We start from the raw sequence: 26,332 nt of genomic DNA, 5'->3' as shown, positions 1-26,332 counted from the left end.
GCATAACTACTGCTCATACTACAGTTCCCTCCTCCCCTAACACACACTGCCTCCTTCCCCAGTTCTCCTTCCTACCTTAGTTCACTGTAACATTGAGAGTAGACTGTAGCATGATGGTGACACGGAACACCTAACATGCACAGGTGCCAACAGATATTTTCCATGTGTCCTCTCACTTGATCCTGGCCACAACCCTCTTAGGTAGGGTCTGTTCTTTCCTTTAACTTCTAAGAAAATGAAACATCCAAGATTAAGTAACTCATGTGTGGTCTCACAACCACTGGAATTTGTATTCAGACTTGCTGACCCTTTAGCTCAGTCTCTTGGTGGTTATGTTCCTCCTTTCCACACTTTCTGAATCCAGGCCACTAACCTGAGGCTCATCTTTTACTCTTTTTTTCTTGTCACCACCCCTACCAAAATTCAACCAGTTACTGAATTTTGTCAGCTTGACCTCCTGCATATCAAAAGATATGTTCATTTCTTTATTCCAGTTGGATATCCCTTATTATAAATAGTGGATCCTGCCTTCATAGAAGTCTCCTAATTTATTAAGTTACTACAAGTTTCTTCATTTGTCTCATGAATTCACATATTGCTCCCCTTCCATGTGTTCTCTACAAAACAACCAGTGTATGTGTTCTTCAACAACCCTTTTCCGAGATATTTTTCTGCTACCATCCTTAGGGTTAAGTTCAAAATCTTTAATATAACTTTCAGTGTCCTTTCCTGATTGGCTTCTGTTGTTTTGTTCTGCTTCATTTCTTTCCACTTCTCCCTCAGCAAACCAAGATCTGGTTTTATTGAGAATTTCTTGAGTTCCCAGATCATGAAAGAGAAAGAATGGCACAGGTAATACCTAGAAGCAGGGAGCTTGCCTTGACTCTGGGTCCCACTAGATTCTGGGATCAGTTTTCTCTCTGTGTATGACACACAGACTGTCACAGACCAGGCCAGAGGCTGCATCTCTTTTACAGACTACTGTACGCTCTGGCTTTCCACATTGCCTAAAACTTCAAAGTAGGGGCTCAGTTAAAATGTCACGTTAGCTATTATAACTCAGATTTTTATGATCTCCTTGAGTACTTGAGGCCATGCTGCTCCTTAGCAAGAGTGGTAGTGGTTTGCAGCACTGATTTACTAGCAAACTTGGACTCTGCTCATCATATCCGCTAAGCCTCAGTTTCCTGCTTTGTAAAATAAGGGTGATAAATGCATCAACCTTTCAAGGTTGAGAAAACAAAATGAGGGTGGTGCATGATGAGTGTCAATCACAGTACCTGCATCTTGGAAATAATCCTCAGATGGGAGGTTTTCATCCACACTTTCATCTCTCAAGGTAACATTTGCTTAGTGCCACCTACATGTGACATTGTCAAAGTGTACTGATGGGCTATTATTCACAGAAAATAAAAATTGAGAATAAAGGTAATTGTATTAGGGTAATTCTCTGGGTTTTAAAAGAATTTTTTTCAGTAAGACATTTTTGCTTGGTAAATATGTCTATACATACTAAACTGAAAATATTGACCAAGGTTCTGTTTGTTGTTAAATAAAAGAGAATGATCATATTTTAATTTTAATGAAGCCTTGTACCTATGTAATATAATGAAATTTAGACTGGGCTCCATGGATGGCAAATGCTTCATATTTATGTGACTGACTTCTTTTGTATGGCAATATTTATAGTAAGCTGCAGATTATCATCATGTGACACTAGGATAAATGTAACTCTACCAAGTTTCAAAGAAGGATTTAATATTTTGTTCATTCTTTTATTTGTTTTTGGTTCTAGAGATTGAACTCAAGGGCAGTTTACAGACACCTGATCTATATACTTACCCCTTCTTATTTTTTATTTTCAGACAGGGTCTCACTAAGTTACTTAATGTCTCACTAAGTTGCTGAGGCTTCAAACTTGAGATTCTCTTGCTTCTGTCTCCTGAGTTGCCGGGATTACAGGCTTGTGCCACTGTGCCTAGCTAGTGTATTTATTTTATACCATAAAATAGAACACTTCTCTTAAAATGAGTCAATAGAGGGTGTTTTGGAAGCATGGTGTTATGGGTTCAAATCTTGGCTCCCCACATATTACCACTATAATTTTGGACATGTTCTTTAACATATCTGAGCTTTGGATTCTTCTTCTGTAAAATGGCGATGTTCTCCCTTAATGTTTCCTGGGAAGACAAAGGGGCTTAATGTGTAAACCAGCACAGCACCTGCTACATCATAGATAACTCCTGCTTACAAAAGCAACCACATATCTTACATTCAAAAACAGCCCAAATTAAATTGGAAAGAGATCTGTTTGAAATGTTTGATCATTATAAAAGTAACTCTGTTGCCAATCTGGATTTACACGTTATCCAAGGAACACAATTTATAATGAATTTTTCTATAGTTCAGTTTTTCACCTGTATTTCTCTGCTACCTACATAACAAGAAAATGTGTAAGTTTAAGAATTATAGTTCATGCTGTTTAATATGAATAGTGAAACCTCACAATAATTAATATTTGAGAAGCCAACCTGTGCTCTCAATATTTTAGTAAGTTTTAAAATTCTCAACAACCTGCATTACTTTGTTTTTCTAGCACAGTGTGAATTTTTGTCACAAGCTCCTAATCTCCAGTAAATCCTCTGTCATGTAACCATTAATTATAGGAGGATCTTGATGAACCTGTATGTACTGTAACAATCTATGAAACAATAAAAATACAACTGCTGTTAACAATGATTATTGTTACTCAGTTATTATGAGTACTATGATTAGCATGAGAAGTGCACAAAACAGAACAGTGAACTTTTTGGAGTGTTTCACTTTATAAAATTGTTGGAAAGTGGAATATTTATAAGAAGGCATTTCGATTTGTGCATGGCTTTTGTCTTTATAAGTGACTTACTGCTTTTCTCCTGATGTTTCCTCCTGCTAAATTTTCTTAATTGATGTCTGTGCTCTCTCTCTCTCTCTACCTCCCTGGCAGTCTTTTCCCCATAAAAGGACCCATCTGTCTAAGGTAGAGATTCTCCATTTTTACATACTCATCAGTGACTTAGTTGGGTAGACATGCTTATCATTTACAAGTTACATTTAATTCTTCCTTTTCAAAATTCAGAGGTGCTTCACTTGTTTTTCTTTAAGTCAAATCTGTTCTCTTTAATCTGTGTTCAAGCACCCAAAAGTACATCTAATTTCTAATTATAGTCATAGAGCAAAGAGTGTGTTTTAAACTTGCTAATCCATGGTAATTAAAAATAATACTTGGAAAACTGATGCTTTGTATTATGTGAATGTATAAAGAGGGAGAAAAGTACTTTCAGAAAAGTGACTTTATTTTTATTTGATGTTATTAGACTTGAATTTGAGCGACAACAGCGTGAAGAACTTGAAAAATTAGAAAGTAAAAGGTAAGGCATGTTGGATTTGAGTTCTACTCCTGTGTTTGCTGCCTGCACTGACTTCCTATGTGTCTGCTTCAGCCCTCCCTCTTGCTCTTTGTCGTTTACGTATCTAATGGCTGTAGGTGGTTTCTTTTTAACTGTTTGAGTTTACTTCATGTTTAGTTTTTTAAGCAGTTTATCTTCAAATACTTGTAAGAAAGGGGGAGTAGAGTCAGAAAGCAGATTTAATATACCAGGTTAGTACACCAAATATATATTTGTTTCAGCTTAACTCAAAAACATGTCTTCTCTCAATAGTCTTCCTTGAGTTTTTAAAAAGCCAAAAGAATCAAAGAGTGAATGAGTGCAAGATCAAAATTTTCTTATTACTTCTCCACTTTACACACACTTTTCCTTATATTGTTTGTCTGTATGTATTTTCCCATCTATAATTTGCCTGTTTTGCTCACTTTTCTTTTGTGGGATGTGGCCAGGGATGTGTGTTTCTGGCTATTTGATTGATTTGGTAAGTTGTTTATATGCTCTGAAATAGTCTTTGTTGATAAAACTGTATTTTATCCCTTTTTTTTTAACCATCCTATTTAACAACCGAAGAAGTGGATAAATATTGGAGTAGAAGCTAAGGCCATAGGGAATCTTCAAACTAGCCATTTATTTTCTAGAATCTGTATTGTAAATGTTTCAAATGAATCAGTTTAGTTTCCAGCAACATAGAGGGAAGATGTTTGGTGAGACAAGAATCAGGCCCATGTATACACAATCTTATTCTGTATCATTGCTTTGGAGGCCAAAGCCAATACCTAAAATCTGATTTAGCACTCAGTGAGGATTTTGTATTCTGAGAGAAAACACACATGTAACCCCTAAAATTGTGCATTTCAGCATTCTAATGGAGACTCCAGTTATTTTCAGTGTTATACATTAGTAAGCAAATATTTGGGGCCATTTGATGATTACTGTTTACCTAAACTAGTGATTAAATACTATGTAGCAAGTAGTTATTTGAGCTGAAACAATGAATTATTATCTCTACTTTGGTATTCGAATTCCAAGAGTTAAAGACAGCATGAGTATTTTAATGTCATCTTGTTACTGAATGTCTTAAGTTTTAGTCATTGGGCTGAATAAAATTATTCACATTTAAATTTAAATTGGACATGGTTCTTTCTCTTTGCGCTCAGGGGGCTTTTAAAATTATATCATGCATAACACATTATGATTCTAAGCTCCACAAAGAAATTATATCAGAGGCTACTTCAGGAGACTAGGCAGATATGTTGGACAGATGACATGCTGTTGAAAATTTGAAAGAAGGACACTTTCTCCTCTTTTATTTTAATGGAGAATTTGGCTTTGTGTTGCGTATGCATTTTTAGAACATTCCAGTTAGGGAAAAGTTAGAACAACATTTAACATAGTGATCAAATAATGATCGGTCAATGTCTGCATTGTAGGAAACTCATAGAAGAAATGGAGGAAAAGCAGAAGTCAGACAAGGCAGAGCTGGAGAGGATGCAGCAGGAGGTGGAGACCCAGCGCAAAGAGACAGAAATCGTGCAGCGCCAAATCCGCAAGCAGGAGGAGAGCCTCAAACGCCGCAGCTTCCACATTGAGAACAAGCTCAAGGATTTGCTAGCAGAGAAGGAAAAGTTTGAGGAGGAACGGCTGAGAGAGCAGCAGGAAATTGAGCTGCAGAAGAAGAGACAAGAGGAAGAAAGCTTTCTGCGTGTCAAAGAGGAGCTCCGGAGACTCCAAGAACTCAACAACAGTGAGCAGGCGGAGAAGATTCAGATATTCCAAGAGCTGGACCGTCTCCAGCGGGAAAAAGATGAACAGCACGCCAAGCTGGAACTGGAGAAAAGGAGACTGGAGGAGCAGGAGAAGGAGCAGGTGCTGCTTGTTACCCACTTGGAGGAGCAGCTGCGAGAGAAACAAGAGATGGTTCCATTGCTTCGATGCAGTGAGGTCCAACGGGCAGAGGAGGAAAAGAGGGACCTGGAAGACATCAGGGAAGCCCTCCTGCGGGCCAGGGAAGCTGGGGCAGGAGGGGAGGAGGAAGATGATGAGCATCTGGAAAAAGCTCACCTACATTTCTTGGAGTTCAAGAAAAGGCAGCTTGTCAAACTAGCTAACTTGGAGAAAGACCTGGTCCAGCAGAAAGACCTCCTGAGAAAAGAAGTCCTAGCAGAGCAGGAAACCCTCCAGAGCTTAAAATGTGAAAATGAGGAGCAATCTAAGTGGTTAGCAAAAAATGATGCTAGTGTCACAAGTGTCTCACATGTGGCTGGAGATTTAGAGAAAATAAAGCCAGCAGAGTACAGGCTACAATATAAAGAACGCCAGCTACAGTACCTCCTGCAAACTCATCTGCCAGCTCTGTTGGAAGAAAAGCAGAGAGCGCTTGAAATCCTTGACAGAGGTCCTCTGGGCTTAGACAACACTCTTTATCAAGTAGAAAAAGAAATGGAAGAAAAAGAAGAGCAGCTCGAGCAATACCGAGCCAGTGCAAGCCAGCTGCAGCAGCTCCAGGCCACCTTTGAATTCACTGCCAATGTGGCACGACAGGAAGAAAAAGTGAGGAAGAAGGAAAAGGAGATTCTAGAATCACAGGAGAAGCAGCAGAGAGAGGCACTGGAGCGTGCAGTGGCCAGACTGGAGAGAAGGCACTCTGCTCTGCAGAGGCGCTCTACCCTGGGCCTGGAGACGGAAGAGCAGAGGCAGAAGCTTGCTAGTCTCAACAGTAGCACTGATGTCCTGGAAGCTCAGCAGGAGGTCCTGGAGAAGGACCAGGAGAGGTGAGAGTAGAGTAGGGAGAACATGGGTTACAATAGGAACCAAATCATGCTCATTTTCTATTCCTCATGGAGTTTCTGTCTTTTTTTAAGTGATTTTTTTATATAATAATTTCTTTTTTAAAAAAATTTTTATTGATTTTTTTAAAAATAAATGACAGGTGGAATATATTATAATTGTTATTACACATATAGAGCACAATTTTTCATATCTCTGGTTGTATACAAAGTATATTCACACCAATTTGGTCTTTATACATGTACTTTGGATAATGATGTCCATCACATTCCACCATCATTGCTAACCCCATGCCCCCTCCCTTTCCCTCCCACCCTTCTGCCCTGTCTAGAATTCCTCTATTCCTCCCCATGCTCCCCGTCCCTACTCCACTATGAGTCAGTTACCTCATATCAGAGAAAACATTCGGCATTTGTTTTTTTAGGATTGGCTAACTTCACTTAGCATTATTAAACATATTCTCTGATACATAGGCAAATACTTATTTTTATCAAACCTGAGAAAAGTATTCTTAAACATTCTTTCATTTCGTAGGATCCTTGTTTTGGAACAATAGACCTAAAGTTAAAAAAATCATAATTAAAGTCCTTGCCCATTGCTCCTGGGCTTTGGTTAAGGTCTCAACTGCTCAAAGAAAACTTCTGCCATGATTCCCCTTTTACTTCCCCCTCCCTGCCCCTCCCTCTCTTTCTCTGTTTTTCCTTCCTTCCTCCCCTTCTGTCTTCTCTCCCTTTCATTCCCTTCCTTTGCCCCCTCTGTCCCTTCTTCTACCCTCGTTTTTTCCTCCCAGCATTCCTCCTTCCTTCCCACTTTTCTTCCCCTTCCTCCCCTTGTTCCTTCTCTCCCTCTTCTTTGCTTTCCTCCCTCATGTCCTTCCCTGTTCCCACACCTGCCCTTCCTCAGTAATGTCATCACATCTTCTAGAGCTAGCACTTGTTACAATAAAGTGTCATTCCTAAAATTCCTGCATTACATCTAATGTACTGATTCCCACAACCTGAGGAGAACTAAATTCCAGTTTCTCCTACTTCTCATGATTCAAATATTTGAGAGGAGGCATCAAGGACTCTATATTAAAAAACAACCATACCAAACAAAACTCTCCAGCTGATTTTGAACACAGTGTAATATTCAAGCATTCTTGGTGATATACTACTGTTTTGGGTGTTGTAAAAGATAGAATTAGGAAACTAGAAATTTTTTAAAGAATATTTATTTTTCTGTGCCTGTTTCCTGTCTCCATGCTTATCAGACAGTAGGTTCTTAAAATTAATAGATACACGAATTCTGTACAGATGATGCTAAGATTCTCAGAGGGGCCAGTGGCACCTGGTTTGGAGGTTTATAAGGAGACATCATACCCTGGCCCAGCCCTTTCCTGCCTGGGTGACATTGATGACGTTGGGCAATGTCCTTCATCTTTGGGCCTCAGTGTCCTGACCTATACAAGGGGTTGGTTGAGATCAGAGGTCTGTGTATTTTCTTTTAGCTCCAAACCTTTTGAGCAGTTGAGACCTTAACCAAAGTCCAGGTTAGAGGGCCTGGACCTGCCCTCTCCCATCCATGGCCACCTTCTGATAGGGGCTCCAACTGAAGCAGTCTACTACCTTAAGACTTAAGCTTTCATTTGACAAAGGCATGGGGTCACTTGCTGATGACAAAGTTAGATCTACTAAAAAATGTTACTGTAGCCCATCATCTTTCCTGAAAAGGTCAAAACAACTTCCATCCAAATGATTGGCTTATACTGTGGATCATATTTATAATAGCTCTCTGGTAATCCCTTCAGGCAAAACAGCAACAAAATAACAATAAAAAAGCTTATTATTTCAGAGAAATGGGTGAGAGGTTTAAGAAAATGATTACAGGTGTGCTATGTAAATGAAATTGCTGGACAAAGCTCCTACCTCAGGAAATTTGAAGTAGTGGAGGGCACGCTCTCAATTTGTGTCCTGCAGTTTGCAATAAGAATTCATCACGAGCTTTTAGCTTGAAGTTACTGACTTTGTCAACCAGCGATTTAGTGTTACTTCTCTATAAGAGTGGAGGTAAGATTGTGATTTTTATGGAAGGATTTCCTAGTATCAACATTCCTTCAGAAGCCACACAAAGGAGGCCCTGAGCATCATGAGTTTTGGTGAAATAGACTTTGCTAAGATCTAATTCGGGCCAGTGAATTCTGGATTCTGTGCTTTGTCTGTACTGTCCCTGGAGCTTGCTGTGGGTGTTTCCATTGTGTTTATTTTCTCTGGGTTCTCATGACTAAGTCAGGATTAGCTGTGCAGCTTGACTTGGCCTCTTGTGAAATTCCACAAGTGTGAAATATTAAATTTATGTGGGATCAGATTGGACAACAGAACACTGAGCTTGGCTTTCCCATTGGCTTCTCAGTACTTTATGAACAAGGTTTAATTTATTTCACTGTCTTCTTTTCTACCACCTGCTAATTCTGAGAGCCCCAATAACATGTATCATGCAGCCCCACTAGAAAAACCCTCTTGCCACCATAGCAGGGACAACAGAAGAAAACTGTCAGTACCCATATTTAATCACATATTTTTATCAGAGTCCTTTCATAATGATAAATATAACTCATGATGCCAGCCAGAAAGAATGATCCTGTGTTAACACAGACTGTGTTTTAATGCCATATGTGCATTGTCGTTTACTCTTTCGTGGAAGAGAGTACCATCATTTCCAGTTAACAGATGGGGAAATTGAACCTGCTTTGCTTATGTAGCCACTGAGGACTTGTGTCACATAGGACTTGTGTCACGCAAAATGGTAATGGATCTATTTCCCAGTCATCTCTTAGCTTTCTTGCCCTCTTATCTACTGAAATTTAGATTCAGAGGGCTGGCGGCACCTTGGTGTGTCAGCATTTTATTTTTGGAGCTGAATGAAATGAAAGATTAATTGACTCCTATTTGGTTCATAAAGAAATTGAGATCTAGATTGAAATAACTTGCCCACCTTCATGTAGTGACTGGGTCTTATGTTCCCTGGGGTCAGATTTATTGGCCAGCTTGGCCCTAGTCTAGCCTGATGGCCCTGGATTCAAGCATGGCCAGATCAGTGGGAGGATGGCTGTAAACATAGTTGACCTCATATTAGAAGTATCACTTTTCACTGGAGATAATTTTTTGGTTGTTATTAAAATAACCAAGATTCATAGTTATTTTAATTTGTCACAGAACTCAATCTGCTTTCCTAGATTTGTCTTCTCTTCTTTATCTCCCCTCTTCTTCTGCCCTCACAAAAGTGGTTGGTTTTCATGGCATAGCTCCTTCATTTGTGTTGCTTTGTATGCACCTGGAACGTCTTCCACCATCACTCCAGATGCCCATATTATCCCTGTCTTTTTAAGTCAACTTAGAACTGCCTGACCATGAATTTCTTCCTAAATTGGTGATTTCTGAAAGCTCTTTGAAGCATAAATTTCTTTGTCAAGAGAAGTATTCAACAGAATTTCTTATGTACTCCACAACCAGCTCTTATTGAAGCAGGAATTAAGGAATCAGAATTCTTCACAGCTATTTCCAAGGATGTGCTTGGAAGGTAGTACAAGTTATCTTTACCCTTATTTGGTCAGATTCTTCAACTTTTGAATCCCTGTGGCAGCACTTGTCTTCGATCTTTCTTATGACTTATTTTTACCTCATACCTTGTCTTATAAGTGTGCAGCACCTTTACTAGAAAGTAAAGCTCTTTGCATGTAGAGTTTTTGTCTGAATACCCTGGGTTTTTTAAAACAATGCTTTGCAAAGGGAATGTGTTCCAGAAATTCTGTTAATGAACAAATTCATGTGATTCCCATCTTTGTAGGTTAGAACATGAAATCCAGCAACTAAAGCAGAAGATTTGTGAGGGAGACAGTGTTCAAAGAGGTGACCATGGGACCCTGGAGAGGAAGGCTGCTTCTTTCAGCTTGCTACCCAGTGCTGAAAAATCTCACCTGGCTCCCCTGATGGATGCCAGGTACTCAATATTAAACTGATGCAATGATTTGATTTTATTTGATTTAGTGATGCACATACCAGCATTGGCCATTTTGCATGTAGAGGGATCTATCAAAGGCTACAGTAATACCTATGCCTGAGAAGTTCTCTGTCTTTATCAGCTGATGCCTGATGATGGGGACAGGGATGGAGTGTCATTTGAACTTAAATCAGCACCTGAGAACCAAGTCAGCCAAATCCAAGGTATCTTGATGCAGATGGTTTGTGTGAGAAGGTGGAATTGAAAGGTGCAGGGAAACCAGATCATCCAGAACCAGAGTGATGCAAGGCCATGATGAAAAGCACAAAAACAGAATTCATTGAATTACACTGAGAAGAACCTTGTGCTGGCTGTTACTTTATATAAGTATTGATTATACTTAGATGGAGTTTATTATAAAAACTGTACTAGTATATTCAGAATGACCATGAATATAATAAATATATATCTGATGTTACTGTAATAAAATGGTTTTCAATGTAGGTGGCATTGTGAATTGCTCTGTGGTGTGGAGCTCCCAGATAAATCAACTTAAATCATTCTTTGCCTTAAAGAAAGCAGCGATCATTTTCCTTCTCCCCATCTGTATCATGGGGACACTTCAAACTGGGCAGTTCTGAGGCCTGGATTAGGAAATAAGTATTTGGATATCAAAATGTAGTCAGAATTACATGAGCCTCTGTAGCTCCTTATGTCTAGGTCTGTCCCCCATCTGCCTCATGGGGCTAGTTTCAAATTTTATTGACGGTCAGGGGAGATAATTTGTGAATACCCTTGGGTCATGTTCAGTTGCACATGATTTTGTTTTCAATACTGAAAGGTAATATTGTACTTTATTTAGGCCATTCTATCTAAAATATTAATCTTCTTGTCCAGCATTTCAGAAAATTATTTCTCTGTTGAGCGGTAGTACAGAAATATTGACAGGATTATGCATATGTTTAGAAACACAAATCAGGTAAATTTATTTGGCATATGTTCCAAGATGTAAATATGGAAATCATTTAATTTTTTTTTTTAATTTTGAAACAAAGTCTCACAAAGTCTCTGAGGTTAACCTTGAACATGTGACCTCCTGCCTTAGCCTCCCAAGGCACTGGGATTATAGGTGTACACCACTATGTCCAGCCAAAACCAGCTAATTTTTTTAAAAAATTCCTTCTAATCAGTGTCTGTAGCATTGGAGGAGATGAGCCTATAACGGAGCAATTGGAAAGACCTTTGGTGTGGCTGAAATTTCCTACTCTCTCTGGTGCTTCTGTATTGAATGACTTAAATGCAGACCAGAGATCGAGCTGGCATCCACTAGGATGGTTAAGGCTAATGGTTGTATTAAGTAATAATACAACTTCACTTACATTCTATGGGACACCAGATAGGACTTGACAACTTCTTCAAAGGTCAACCGTTTGTGGCTTCTTCTCTGTCTTGGCCCTGTTTGGAGGTTTTGGGGAGGTGAAACCTTTAAGGTACCTTACTGGACAGCTCCAGATAACCCATCTGGAGAGATAAGACTGACCAGAAATAATGCAAGAATGTCAAGCATTGCTGTCTTACACATAGATGCTGAATAATAAACAAGTATTGATCTTATGACCTCTTTTTTTGTTTTGTTTGTTTTTTGTAATCCTTATAAGTGACCTTGTGCTTGAGAAATAATTATCATCTGTGTCAGTCTGTTCTGGGTGAGGAAACCCACTATTCTGCCTTAGGAACAGATGAGTCCCTAAAGTGAGGGACTGTGATTTTTTTCCCCCATCCTGCAGCAGGTTTCCGCTAAGGAAATCAGTAGACTTGAATGGGGTCGCTTAGTCTCCTTTCCAGACTCAATGCTCTGTTATTTGTCCAGTTCTTTCTCATTTGGGGGAAAAAAAATAAACAGTGAACATATGGCTCTAGATTTCCTGGAAAGAAAAAACTGTGTGAGGTCTCAAATTGATTTTTTGTTTGGCAGTTAGAATGAGAAAGCTCCCTATTGTTTGGGGCTTAGGAAAGAAAGATATAGCAACCTTGCGTGGTTAGAAGCATGTATATTTGTCTTGACTCCATGACTTTCAGGATCAATGCTTACATTGAAGAAGAGGTCCAAAGACGTCTTCAGGATTTGCATCATGCTATTGGTCATGCCAGCAACACATCTGCAGATATGATGAAGGTAAGCTGAAGGAGCTAAGTTATGTGGTCATTCATTTCTCAAGATGACCTTGTGGATAAATGAGTGGTGCGGGAATGGTGGTGGGGTCTTTTATGACCACTTCTCAAGAGAAAATTCAGATGTTGAATATTTAAAAAAAAAAGTACTAATACTGCTTGGATGGGGCTTAACAGTTTACGAATCTTTTTAATTCAAGTATTTTAGTTGGCAATTTTGTGATTCTGAGAAAACCTTTATTAAGTGAATATAAAGTTTTCTAATTCTTTGATTTATAAACATCCTAGATGTAACATTTTTCTGTTTTCTCTCAAATGCAACCTATTTCCATAAATATTTAATTTACTTTGTAAACTATTCAAGGACAAATATATTTTCCCCTTGAGAAGAAAAGTATTTGCAACAGGTGATTTTTATCAAAATAAAGACAATTCATTTCTAACCTGCAAATTAAGAAATATCCTAAGGAAATCTTGCTTTCAATATTAGAACTTTAAGATCATTGAACCATTTAGGTTCAGTTCTTTTTCAGACAGATCGATCAATAGTCATGTTTATCTTGGGAACGTAAATTCTGTAAAAGGGTTGTCATTGTTGAATGACAAGTATGTTTCTATAGAATTTTATTCCCATAAATATGTCTAATCAAATCAGTTTTTCTCTCCTCTATGAACATGCTATAATTTAATATAGAGGGCTTTTTATTTATTTTCAGGATAATGAGAAACTTCACAATGGCACCATTCAACGTAAGCTAAAATATGAGGTAGGTAATGATTTTTCAGATTGATAGGGTCGCCTTAAATTATGGCATGCTTGTGTGATTAAATTTTCTTAATGTTTAGTTGCATAATTAGAATTTTGAAGTCCCAGTGAGATTAATGGCTAATAGGGAAGGCAAGCTATTATATGGACTTAGAATTAAACGGAATCCTGCAGGTTGAAAACTGCTTTGACTTTCTTGAACAGCACGCAGGTTTGGTGGAGCTTTGCCCAGTTTTTCATTTGTAACAGTATCCTTTTCCTTGGTCTGCATTTAAAAGACAGAATTATATAATCAGGATCAGATATGGGGTTTGGAAATGAAACTGAGTACTATTTAATGTTTTAAAAGCCCTGTTCGTTTTGTAGACTGTGAGTTGGCAACAGCATAAAGGAAATACACTTGATTAATTAGCTTATTTCTCTGGTTGATTATCAAACTAACAATTTTGGGGGGCATACAATTTGTAAGATTTTACTTGTATTTTCTTCCCTGAAAGGGCATGTCCTTCACATTTTCCCATAAAAACAAACAACAACAACAACAAAACCCTGCTAGGTGGTAGAAATCTCTCTGCCAAAGATTTACATTCATTACTGAATGGGGAGCAAGAGGGTGAATGTGGCCCTGGCCACCCCCTCCTGCCAGCATTGAGGAGTGATATTATCCTCCTCTGAATACCCATTCCCTTAGCAGGTTACCCCAGGTGCAGCCTTTTATTTCTTTGTTTCTGTGGTGCCTGACACAGAGCAAATGTGCAGTAAGCCTTCCGTGGTGATGCTGACTTAGCCAGAGAGGACACAAGATTCTCATGAAATGAACCAAAAAGAGAAATCAGACCTGAGTTGGAATACTTGTGAATTGCTTTTGGTCTTGCCCTCTAATTCTAATTAAGTATGCCCTAATATTTTTACATTTTGGACATATGGTCTTGCATTTATTTTCATAACTATAAATGACCTTTTAAACACTGAATAAGGTCTTAGGATTTGCTTTAGAGAAAATGAAATGTTAGACCAACAAATGGATACTGTGAATCAATCCTATACAGTATGCTTGTATCAAAATACTTGGCAATTTATAAATAATAAATATGGAAATTAATGTGCTATGTATAAATCAGATCATCTATTCTTAAATCATACCAATCAATACAGCTAGCTTAGGCTTTCTACTTAAACTCTGAATTAATACACTCAATGAAACTAATGACTACAGGAATCATCATGTGCAAAAGAATCACAGAAATGGTGCCACATCCCCATTTCAACTTTTTTTTTTGACATCTTGAACAGAAAAATCGGTTTTGGCCCACCCAGTATCTTGTCCCACTTCTGCCCAAAGATGCCACTGGTACTTCTAGCATCATTAGAGAAGAGAGGAGGGAGGAGGATCAGAGCAGTCACTGGAGTCATCCCATGCAACAGAGAATCTTAGGCTCTAGAGCTTCCTCCTCAACATCACAAGAAAGAAGGGATCAGTTCTTAGTACCCAAGGAACTGCAGGACAGTGGTTACAAATATTGTTGTCCTGAGTACTCTGGCCATCTTGAACCAAAATGTTTTCATCTACCTGAAATCTTTTTCCTTAAGGAAAACGTAACCAATGATGGAGAAGATTTTCAGAGTAAGTCAGATAATTTCAGTGAGTTGATGACTCACAAAGATGAACACAACTTGGGAATTGAGTCCAGCTGGACATTGCTGCAACAGAAGTCCCAACAAGTGTCTATAAATAGCAGAAGCAAGCAGGCCAGGCAAAGCAGGGTGCTCTGCTTTGTCCTCTCTGAAAGTGTTTCTCATGAAGAGAGCACATCTGGGAGTGCTTCTCAGAGCACAACGGCCCCTGAGTTTTGTTGTGAACAGCAAGATGAGAAAGAGTTATCTGCTGAAAAGAATAGCTCTCCGTCATCGCTGATAACTATTAGGACAGAAGGAAACAACAGGCTGGGATATTTTTACCACAAGTTCTCAGCTCTTTATAAAGATACTAGCAGTCACCTGCTACAGACTGGCACAAAGATGATTCACCAAGCCAAGCATGTGGGGACTCTGTGTGACCCAAGTGGGCTCACCTCCCATGTGACAACATTCATCAGAAGCTTGCCATTTCTGAAGCACTTGCCCCTGGACATGCTTTTGAAGTCACGTGTGGTGCCATCCGGATCTCATTGTTTTCCTGAAGCTCAGGTTGGCAGCAGCAGCAGCAACAAAGAGGCAAGGAGTCTGAGGCCAGAAAAGAGCCCAGAGCCTTACAGGGCCTCCACCTTCACATCTGCAGCTTTACCAGGTTCCTTGCCAAGTTCAGTTTTCTGCCTTGACTCTGAAGATGCTAGAAAGAGCTCTGCATTTAAGCAGACCCTTGTGCAATTCCCAGACCAAATGCTGAAATTTCAAGAATACTCTTTAAAAGACTTTCTTGAGGTTGTGACTTGTTCTCTGCCAGAACCTATAGGTGATGTGAAGGACATCAAAGGCATCTACTGGCTTGCTGTGGCTAACTGCATAGAACCTGACCCCCAGCCAGCATGTTTGCTCCTCCTTCAGTCAACTTTATACTCTTTGGTTCTGTCAGATAAGCACACAGGCTCAATGGACATCTTTCATGTTCTATCTCTTTCTGGACTACAAGAAATTCAGATTGGTTTTGGTGGGCAAAGCATTCGATTCCTGGGATCCACGGAGGCCCTTCTGCTCACTGTGTTTAGTTACAACAAAAATCTCTCTCAACAGTTATGCCGTGACCTCCTGTGTGTCCTGATGTCAAAGTCTGAAGCTGCTGCCTTTGAGAATCATCCTCTACTCCAACAAGATCTAGTTCAGCTTTCTCTGGATTGGAAAGCAGAAATCCCTGATTTAGTTTTGGCAAATGGAGTCCATTTGTCATCCAAATTCCAGACTACCTTGGTTGACATGGTTTACTTTCTTCATGGAAATGTGGGAGTCAATATCCTTTCTCTGGCAGAGGTTCAATTACTGCTCTACACAACGGTCAGGGTTGAGGGCAAGCCCAGCAATGACCAATGTCAGTCACTTGTCCTTCTGAATACCCACATTGTGCTTATGAGGGAAGATCGTGTGTTTTATCCACATACACCATCTCTGAACACACTTCCTCTACGTACACAATTTGATGTGATCAGATGCTGTGCTTTAAGTGAATTCAGGTGTGTTGTTGTTCCAGAGAAGAAAAATTTATTAACAGTAGAACTTGTCTTCTTGCAGAAACTTAGGCATTCATCAGTTTCAGGAAATAGCCCTTCTGCACCCTTTCAAGAAGGCCCAGGTGTCCAGTCGTTTATGAACCCATTGCATCTCCAGGGTAGTCAGCATGGGGCACCTGAAGTCTGGAAACTGACTTTCAATTCTCAAGATGAAGCTCTTTGGCTAATCTCACATTTGACAAGACTCTAGGAAGGAGACTTTTAAAGATGCAGTACATTTTCTGAGATCTTTAATAAAAGGGAAAACAGTCAAGGGAATACAAATATCTTGGTGTAGCTAATCAAATTGGAATCGGGCAAAAGCAGACCTCCGAAGTTAAATGTAAATATTTGAAATATCTGCTATAAAATGAAAATACCTGATAGCAGAGGACTGATAAAATATCTTTATGACCACCTGCTTTGTTTTCTTAAAACTCAGGCTTGCAAATTTGCATCCACCTCATCATTTGTCAGATGATTAAAGCATTTCTGATTGTTTGGCTTCGTGTTGATTTATAGTCTGGTGCACTGGAATCTGTCTAGGCCTGCTAGCTTCTAGCAGGCTAATTTGTGCTGCCTGAAAAAGTGCCCAGTCTGGCAGTGACCTTCATTGACATCCTCCATTCCAGCTGTGATTAGGACAGTGATGTGGCAGAACACATTAGTGCTACACCATGCTTCCTGTAAGGACCCAGATTTTACATGTCCTCCCATCACTGCGGGACATGGAGTGGAGCCAGCAGTGCCTGTCCTACACTGTTGTCTTCCCCAACTAATTGCCTTTTCTTGCCTTCTTTCGTCCTTCTCGACTATTCTCTTTCAACCAGTGTGATTTCAGCTCCTGACTTGTCAGTAGTTTTTAGTACTCTTCTCCTAGTCTCCAACCCCAACTTCCATCACATTCTAGTTCTTTCTCTGAATTTCTGTATTTCTGTCCTAGAAAGACTTGTCATCTTAAAGTCTAGCTTTTTCTAATGGCTTCTTTCTACTGTCTTGTCAAATAAACATATGGTTGCCTCCAAAGTGCATTCAGCACTTTTCCCTGGCTTTTCTCCCTCTTGCCTCACACCAAACCCATCATTTGTATTTGAAAGAGGTGTTCTGCTGGTCTGAAGCAAGTTCACATTTTTACCTGCCTGAGGAGGATCTTCTTTCCACTAAGCAAGTCAGTGGTCAGTATCCTCTCTCAGAGGCTCCTAGCTCTCCCCTACAAGATCTCTCTCTCTTCTTACCCACCCTTTCTGTCTATAGGATTCAGTAGTACTGTGAGCAACCAGGGATAACACATCCTATATTTATTTTTTATTTCATCTGGCCCTAGTTGCTTGGCCATTGTTCTCATACCTCTGCTAAATTCCAGAATCTCAGAAGGGAGGAGCTCTGCCTCTTTTGATCCATCCAGTCTACTTCCATTCTCAGCTGGGATCATGCTCAGCCATGATAGCTACTCTGCAGTGTGGTGCACAGTTGAGTGAATCAGTGATTTTACTCACCTGCTCATTTTAGCCCTGGCACCCAAAGGACATTTTCTATTCTGGTCAAATCTTTGGGAAATGTGCACCACGAATGTACCCCTTCTTGATGACAGGGACAGTCCCAAAATTTAACCCACTCTGAAACTTACCATCTTCTGAGACCAGGAAGTGCATAGCTTCCCTCCTTCCATCATCAGAGCTAATGACAAGTTACTGAGCTGATTCTACATTTTCACCTATTTTTTCTCCTCTAGTCTCTAGGGAAGTGAAGAGGAGAACACAAGCACTTGGTTGGAGAATATGCTATGATCCACAGACTGGTGCTATAGCTTTGTTTGCTCTAGACCAATGGAGGCTTTTTGATTTTGAGTCAGTTGAATTCTCTTGTTTTTAGGTGGGTTATTGTCATTTCCAAAGCACCCCTCTTTCATACATGCATACCTTATTGCCTCATACCTGAAGGCTTTTAACTCTACATAGAGGTGTTATGGTTTGGCTATGAGGTGTCCCCCTAAACCTTCTATTAATGCAGAAATATTCAGAGGTGAAGTGATTAGATTATGAAAGCTATTACCTAACCATTCCATTCTTGCTTGAATGGACTGCGGGATGGTAATTGTAGGCTGGTGGAATATAAGAGGGTCCCTGAGGTATGCCCTAGAAGGTGACAATTTCCCTTTGACCTCTTTTATCCTCCCCCTCCTTCTGCTTCCTGGCTTCACCATGAGCTGAGCAACTTCCCTTCACCGGGTCCTTCTGCCATGATGTTCTGCCTCATCTTGGACCCAGAGCAATGGAGTCTGCAGTCTATGGACTGAGACCTCAGAAATTGAGCCCCACATAAACTTTTTCTGACTCTAGGTTGTTTTTGTCAGGTATTTTGTTCACAGCAACATAAAACCTGACTAAAACAAGGTGAATCTTTTTCGGTCTTGGAAAAAATTCTTAAAATCACCAGGATACCTTTTAATATCAACACTATTTCTACTAATTTATTTTCATGTATTCTTTCACTTTTCTCAACTAATTTATTTTCCATTACTTTGTCTTAAAGTGTCCCATTCCATATTTTCTTATACATCCCTGATAAGATAACCAGAATTAATGATCATTAAGACTAGAGAGTAGAATTTAAAATGCCAGCATAGGGCTAACAATTGAAAAAGGTAGCAATATAGAGTAATACATTATTTTTACAAAGAGTGTTAAATATTAAACAAACCAGACTTGCTTGTCCTCATAGGTACAAAACCATAATTCTACGATGTTAAAAATAAAGGTCTTTATTATTTCTCATAGCTGGAACATAGAGCAAATATGAGCATTGCATAAGTTGTGTTAATCATTATGGCTTTTCCAGTCTGCTTTATGATCCAAGTAGGCTACAGTGGGAATCTCACTACATAATAGAAGCAACCTACAGCATTCAAATTTTATGTATTACATCTCTCAGCTAGGCATACTCTGTACCTTGAGATAAAATATGGTCCTTGGGAATGAGTTTGATTTACTATCTGTGAAGTAGGTATTAAGATTGTTATAATGCCTGTAGAAAATAGTGGAGTTGTTTTTACCATTATCTACCAAGATGTCAGCCATAACAACCTCCTTCTGGCTCATTGTTCAGGAGTTCTGTACCAAAGACACTCTGTAGTAGAGCAGGTATAACTCTAGGTATTTGATAATGTAACATCTCAGTTGTTAGGAGTTTCTGAATCAGGAAGTAATAGGTTCATACATACTTGGTTGTGTGGCACTTGCATTGTTGTAATATAGGCATAAACATTTGCATTGTGGGACTTGTTGATACGTTCTAGACAAAGATCTCTTTGAGTACTTTTGAAATGGTTATTTCATCTAAATTTGATTAAAACCCATTTTGCTCAGAGCTGCCTGTCTCACAGGCAGAGTGAATGTATTTAGACTTTGTTGAAAAAACATTTCAAAACAGTTTATCCCCCCAATCTCATTTCTTTAAAAATGTGCATGCTTCCTGTTGGAAGAGAACACTTAAGTATTCCAGCAGTAATAATTACAGCAATTTTAATTACATTCTTTTTCCCAGACAATTTAAATCTTTGTATGATAAAAAGATTTAAATTAAGTTTATTCATGCTTTTTTGATAGCTGGGCAGTCTTATTGAATGGGCCACTTTTTGATGAGGTCATTTTATTAATGAAGTTGAACAGTCTCCAATATGTAACTTAGACACCTTGTTCCTCAAAACTTCTATTGTAACAAATGTTTTATCAGACAGCTATTGCCAAGTAACAAACAGCACTCCAACACTAAGTCCCATACCAAAAAGTTGTTTTTTTTCCACTGCTGGTTTGCAAATAGATGAAAGTGGCTCTGCTGTTGGATAAAAGTCATCTTCAGCTCAGTGAAGGTTTTTCTTCCGCGTTTGTCTCATTTGGGGATTTGTGCTGAGGGAACAGTAGTCATCATGATGGTGAAAGAAGTACAAAAGGGCAGCCGTGAAATCCTCTGCTGGCATCATTGTCTACTAACTGCCTGTTGGCCAATATGAATTACTAACAGAACCCAAAGTCAAAAAACAAGGAAGTATAGTCTATCCATTAAGAAGCTCTGGCAAGACTATGGATGTTACCACTATGAGGAGAAAAGAATTAGGACCAGAAATTTGGTCTGCCATCGATGCTTTATGTCAAAGTTCCCAAAGCTTTTTTGAAGTTAAGGCTCAAAAAACTTAAAACTTATCCGATTTCTCCCTATTGGGAACATTCAGAAATTGGGAAGAACATATGTTCTAGGAACTTTAAAGTTACCTGGTTCAACTGTTTTCTAATTCAGTCTATGCTTGAATATCTCCATGAAATGGGCTGATCACTTCCTACCACTGATTGAGTTTATTCATGGCAGATTGCTCTTATTGCTAGGCTGTTCTTTCTGTAATCTCCTTATACTGCTATACATCCTCACAGTCTTGTCTAGCCAAAGCACCTTCTGTAACAAATAAAGCCAGTCTATTCTGTATGTTGTATTATATCACAACCCTTTGGATGATCCTCTCTCTGCCTCTGCTAATTTTTTCCTCCTTCTTTTTAATGCCCTTAGTCCCCACTGTTCCCTGCACAATAGTTTTCGAACCATTGTTGTCTAAAGTTGTGTTAAGGATGCACCTTTGTAATTTGTTAAAACTTCCTTTTTAAGAAATAGAACTGAACAATCCAGTTGATGAGAAGGAAAGAGATTCTATTGTAAATTAATCCACTGCCCTTATTTGGTTAAAATCTGTTGCTGAAGATGTAGAGCATTACTATTATGAAAACAATTCCAACTATTACGTATATTGTGATTTACTAAGTGCAGAATTTTTGCCTGTATATTGTACCTTTTTATTCCTAAACTCAACTTCCTGGAATCATTTCATCTCTTAATATTATTGCATTGTCACACATGAGCTTTTAGGTGACACCTAATATCTAAACCATGACACCTTCTTATTCCAGAGCATATATTTTTTTCCACAATGCCAAAATCACCTCTTAGTCACTGTTATTCTTGAGGGCAAACTTTTTGTGTTTTGTATTTTATTTTTTTGTTTATGTTAGCAGTGTTAGCTATGTTGATTCTTACCTGTTTTTTCCCCTTATAATATGTAGACATTAAAGATTTTTTTCTGCTTGAGTTTTGTTATTATTGTTATTCTTGTTTTTAAGGATTGCTTTACAAGTTTCTTTCCGATTCCATTGTTTCCTTGTATGAGCCTCACATCTCTTTGTTTCTATACTTTTAGCTCCTATAAAAGAAAAGTCTGGACACAAGCATAATGTGAATATGATACAGGATAACTTCACGTGCTCAATGTTGCTCCTTTAGATGGAAATTTAAATAATATCCTCTGCAGAAAACTGAAAAAGGAAAGTGCCCCCACCCCTCCCACTTTTTATTTTCTCCTGGACCTTAGAATTTAATGCAGTTTGGAACTAAAACTAGTGAAGATGAGTGGCACTTTTCATGATTAAAGACATATAATAGAACTAGAAGGGAGACATCTGATTTTCCCTCCTCAGGATTTCAAACTTAAGACATTTGATGATGAAAGCCATTTAGCAATTTTTGCCATATTATTGGCCAGATGTACTAGACCCGATATTTAATAATCTTTTTAATAACTGTTCATTTATGAGTTATCCCGAGATGATGACCTTTTAATGGAGCTAGTCTTGTGTGATCTAGACATCTCAAAATAGTGCCATTTTTAATAGTTTAAAGTTGAAACATTCCTCAGATTACCCAGTATTTTTATACCTTGAAACAATATTAGTCAACTCAGATCTGTATAGAAGAAATCCAATTCTAGTAAGAATCATGGCTTGCATATCAGCTAAGCTCAAGGTGTTCCATAACCATCTCTGTCTAACACAGTTTATCATTTTCTGGGTAATTTATCCATAAGAGTATATCAAAATTAAAGAATTTATCCTGTATTTGAAAACTTATATTTATGTTTTCTGATGTGAGTAAGGTGTTAGCATTGTTCATGCCAGTCTATTAATTGCTGTCCCTGACAAGGATGAAGAAGATGTACCTGGAGCTAGCATGTGGGGCATATATCTTGGCCAAATCCAAGACATGCATGTACTAAGCCTTCAGAGATAGCATAGTATTAAGACAACACCCTTTATAGCACAGATAGGCTTCTTTGGGAAATTAATATGAACATATCTTGGCTATAGGACACACTCATGACTTGCACTCACTCATACAGGTTATCTTTATTCTCTTTCTCATAACATGGCTCACATTTGAGATCCTACTGTCACTGCCCTTACCATCCAAATCCCCATTTCCAATTGCTGGAGTATAATAAGTACTTGATGCATGAGTTCTAACAAACTATCACTGTGTCATGTGTGGTTGAAAAAAAGGGGGTAATTAGACACATGTGCTAAGGTGGGAATAACATTATGTTAGGAATCAGTTATTTTGTTAAATATGATTTTAAAAAAGAAAATGAAAAAAATTGGTTTGTCTGTATTTTAGAAGTAAAGCTTGAATATGGGCTCAAGGCGATTAGATGGCAGTTCTTAGGTCTGACCTTTTCATGGTCAAAGGATGAACTGAATTTAACCATCTGGTACATAATTAGAGTGTTTAGGGGGAACTATTGATGACTCCCTGTAGGACTGAAATGTTCCATGCTCTCTGCCGAGCTGATAGTGATCCAAGTAGATATTAAATCCACTTCCTGCTCATTTCCTCAGTTGATCGCTTTTGAAGGAGATACCCTGAATGGGAAAGGAAGATTCTAATTTGAATAATTACAATGTACCCCATGTTTTGCTTATTTCTTGGAGTTAAGGATCTGACTACAGTGTTCGATCCACAATGAAACAACAACAACCAAAAACAACAACAACAACAACAGTACATTTGTTGACACAGGACGTTATTGCTTTAAGGTTCTCATAAAAATATTTATTTGTATTTAATTTTAAAAGGTCTTTCTTATGTTGGGTACCCCTCCTATTTCTAAATAGAACCACTTCATAGTGCACTTAAAATTGCTTGTAACATCTTACAAATTTATCAATGCCAGATCTGCTGCACAGAGTGGTTCCCATACGGACAGCCTTTCTTGTTTCTTCACTTTCTCCTAGGATGCGACGTCACCAGCTTTCCCCTGAGTCAAAGAATCTTCTTTGCTGCATGTAGGAAAATTGACTGATTCTAAAATAAAGAATGTCATAGATATTTAAAAGCTCCCATAAACAATGGGGTGTAATGTGGTATAGCTCATATTTACATGTCTAGTATGAAACTAAAGATATTAAAAATATAGCCATTTTCAAATCAAGAATAAATTTCAGAGACATTTATGTTCCTTTACTTTCCTGTTCGTTATAAACATAGTTTAGTAGGATATCAAGAACCTTTTACACTGTTTTCTGAGAATTCTACATTTCTCATGAAATTAACTTCTTAAAATAATTTTTTAAAGTTACACTGCAGCAATGATTTGATGGAAATTCATACTTTTTAATTTTTTTCCATATTATAATTTCGCTCAAATATCTTCAGATCTCTGCCTTATATTTCAGCTGTTCATTTTTGATGGAGTTGGTTTCTGTATACTTGTTAATATTTAGTTCATAGGAAATCAGTGAAATTGAGCTAAACTGTAGTCAAGGATGATAGCAGAGGCTCTGGCAATTTTTCTGGTCTTCAGCATGCTGAGTAATGACAACAGGAATATCTCCTCAGCAAGGAATATGCTACACTTCCTCATCTAATCCTGATGGGTTCTAGTGACCAGTCTAGCTAGAACCATTCATTGAGGTACACATGCTGATTCTGGTGTGTAAAGGGCTGTCCTGGATTGAAGTTAGTAGATCTGGTCATTCCCATTAACTGATCCTTGTTCAATTAATATGCCCAGTGAAATTGTCCAAGGCAGGTTTTTTTGTTTTTGTTTTTTTGGTGGTGGTAAGGTTATAGACAACGTATGAGCCAGAGCCTTAGGCTACTGTCTTTTCATTAGGGATTGATTTCACAACATGCATTTTTAGAGAACTTTTCCATTCATAAAATGCCCATGTAGTAACCAGACCATCAGTTGCAGCTTTAGCCCATTTTGGAAATTCACTTATAAAAAGAGAAAGTTGAGGTAGCAAATTCTATGTTTAGAGTAAAATCTATCTAGAATGGAAACATTAAATCTTCATTTATAACTTAATGGAGTTGAGGGAAACTGAAGGTCTTAGAAATTGCAAATGTTTTGCAAAAGTCATTTTGTATTCAATGTGAATACACATTTTCCATGTGACATATAGTTGGTGCCTTTTTTTTTTCTTTGTACCAGAGATTGAACCCAGGGGCACTTAACCCCTGAGCCACATCCCCAGCTTTTTTTATATTTTATGTTTTATTTACAGACAGGGTCTCATTAAGTTGCTTAGGGCCTCACTGAGTTGCTGAGGCTGACTTTGAACTTGCAAGCCTCCTGTCTCAGCTTTCTGAGCCTCTGGGATTAAAGGCTTGTAATGTGGTGCCTAGCTTGATTCATGCTTCTTAAGTAGAAGATGGTAATGTTTAATTGCATATTCTAGAGGTGAACATAGGAATTTGGAAAGTAAAGTTTAAGTTTCCATTGCAGCTCACAAACTATGCCTCTGAAGTTTTGTCTGCAACTGTTAATTAGTAAAATTTACAATATTTAGATAACAGTGTACATATTTTATCACTCTCCTATTTTCCCCACCAAAGCTTTATAATCTTGATATTATTGTCAGTTGACTTGTCAGAATCTGCCTCCAATTGTAAGTCCCATAGAGCAGGACACCCATCTTGTTCATGGTTGGATCTGTGTCATGCCCGTGGATTTTGATAAATATCATGCTTCTTAATGTAGATAAGGAACTGAAGTATAGAGGGGTCAATGACTCTTCTTCCCAGTCCAAATCTCAGAACTAGGATTGTATTCTAAGGACATTCTCCTACTTTAAAAATATATTATTAAGCAAGACATAGAAGGGATCCAGGGATTAAGAAGCAGAGCAAAAACTTCCTGGCTAAACCATGGCATTTGTAGGTCAAAGACATTTTTTAACATTAAATGTGTTCCTATAAATAAAACCACTAAATTATTTCTCGCCCTTTTTTATCTTTAAATACATAAACATGTGCCATGTTTCAAGAAAAACCTATGCTTAAAGTAATTTGGAAATGCATTGAAGTTGAATGGAAAGGACTTTAACAATGCTCATATCAAGAAATCCTTTAATAATTTATACTTTGGTCTTCAACCACCATTTTGATCAGTAGTGGTTCTTATGGGTGACTAGCCACTGGGAAAAATATTAAGATGCTCTAAAAGACTTTGGTAACTTCACATCATGCCAAAATGTTTACACCATTAGTTTGATTGAAATCAACACTCTGAACCAAATTGTCCATCTTATGCAGATAGAGGTCTGAGCTTTCACAGCTGTAGCTAGGTGGGGCCTTCCATGTTAACACTTGTCTGGGGACTCAGGGCTCTTTTCTTCCTGGGAGAAAGAGGGCTGATTACCCACTGTTTTCTTTTTACTGCATAATCATAGAGAGATTGTGCAGCTTCTGAAATTCTCTGTGTCTGAATTATTTGTTATTTCTATTTTAAAATTTCATATTGCAGAAGAGCAGTTTTGTGACAAAAATGGGCTCTGGTTGAAACAAGTTCAAATCTTGGCACTTACCTTCATCAGGTGACCTCACCATGCAGTCTTGGGCTTCTCATTTAATAAATAAGGGTAATAGCCATTAGTACCTCACAGGAAGATCATGAGGATTAAATAAGCTGGTACATATAAACTTTAGTTTATGGGCACAGTAATTGTTCCATAACAGTCAACTATATGATTTTAATTATTTTATTACTGATACTGCTTCAGAAACATATTTTCTTATATTTTATAAAGCCCCAGGTTAGTGCAAGAAATGAGGGTTGTTTAGAGATTTCTTCCTGTTCACATTCAAGAGAACTCATTTTGAAGATTTATTTTTTTATAATGTTT

At 38.3% G+C, this 26,332-nt stretch overlaps 1 protein-coding gene across 7 annotated transcripts in view; it reads left to right on the top strand.

Annotated features, from left to right (window-relative positions):
- The window catches only part of Kif16b (kinesin family member 16B), a 302,607-nt gene that overhangs the window by 181,769 nt on the left and 94,506 nt on the right, over positions 1 to 26,332 (top strand). For 2 of the 7 annotated variants that reach the window (XM_048811331.1, XM_048811329.1), the window contains exons 18-23: positions 2,987 to 3,019; positions 3,357 to 3,410; positions 4,859 to 6,199; positions 10,041 to 10,193; positions 12,273 to 12,369; positions 13,082 to 13,132. In XM_048811331.1, the coding sequence (XP_048667288.1) occupies positions 2,987 to 3,019; positions 3,357 to 3,410; positions 4,859 to 6,199; positions 10,041 to 10,193; positions 12,273 to 12,369; positions 13,082 to 13,132 (1,729 nt within the window). Of the gene's footprint in view, positions 1 to 2,986; positions 3,020 to 3,356; positions 3,411 to 4,858; positions 6,200 to 10,040; positions 10,194 to 12,272; positions 12,370 to 13,081; positions 13,133 to 14,721; positions 21,462 to 26,332 lie in introns of those variants that run through there. The other 5 variants (XM_015483090.2, XM_048811333.1, XM_048811328.1 and 2 more) reach the window with 4 other exon arrangements.

This window comes from Marmota marmota, unplaced genomic scaffold (genome assembly GCF_001458135.2).
Source record: "Marmota marmota marmota unplaced genomic scaffold, marMar, whole genome shotgun sequence".
Taxonomy (NCBI): Eukaryota; Metazoa; Chordata; class Mammalia; order Rodentia; family Sciuridae; genus Marmota; species Marmota marmota.
This window is presented reverse-complemented; position numbering and strand designations above follow the sequence as displayed.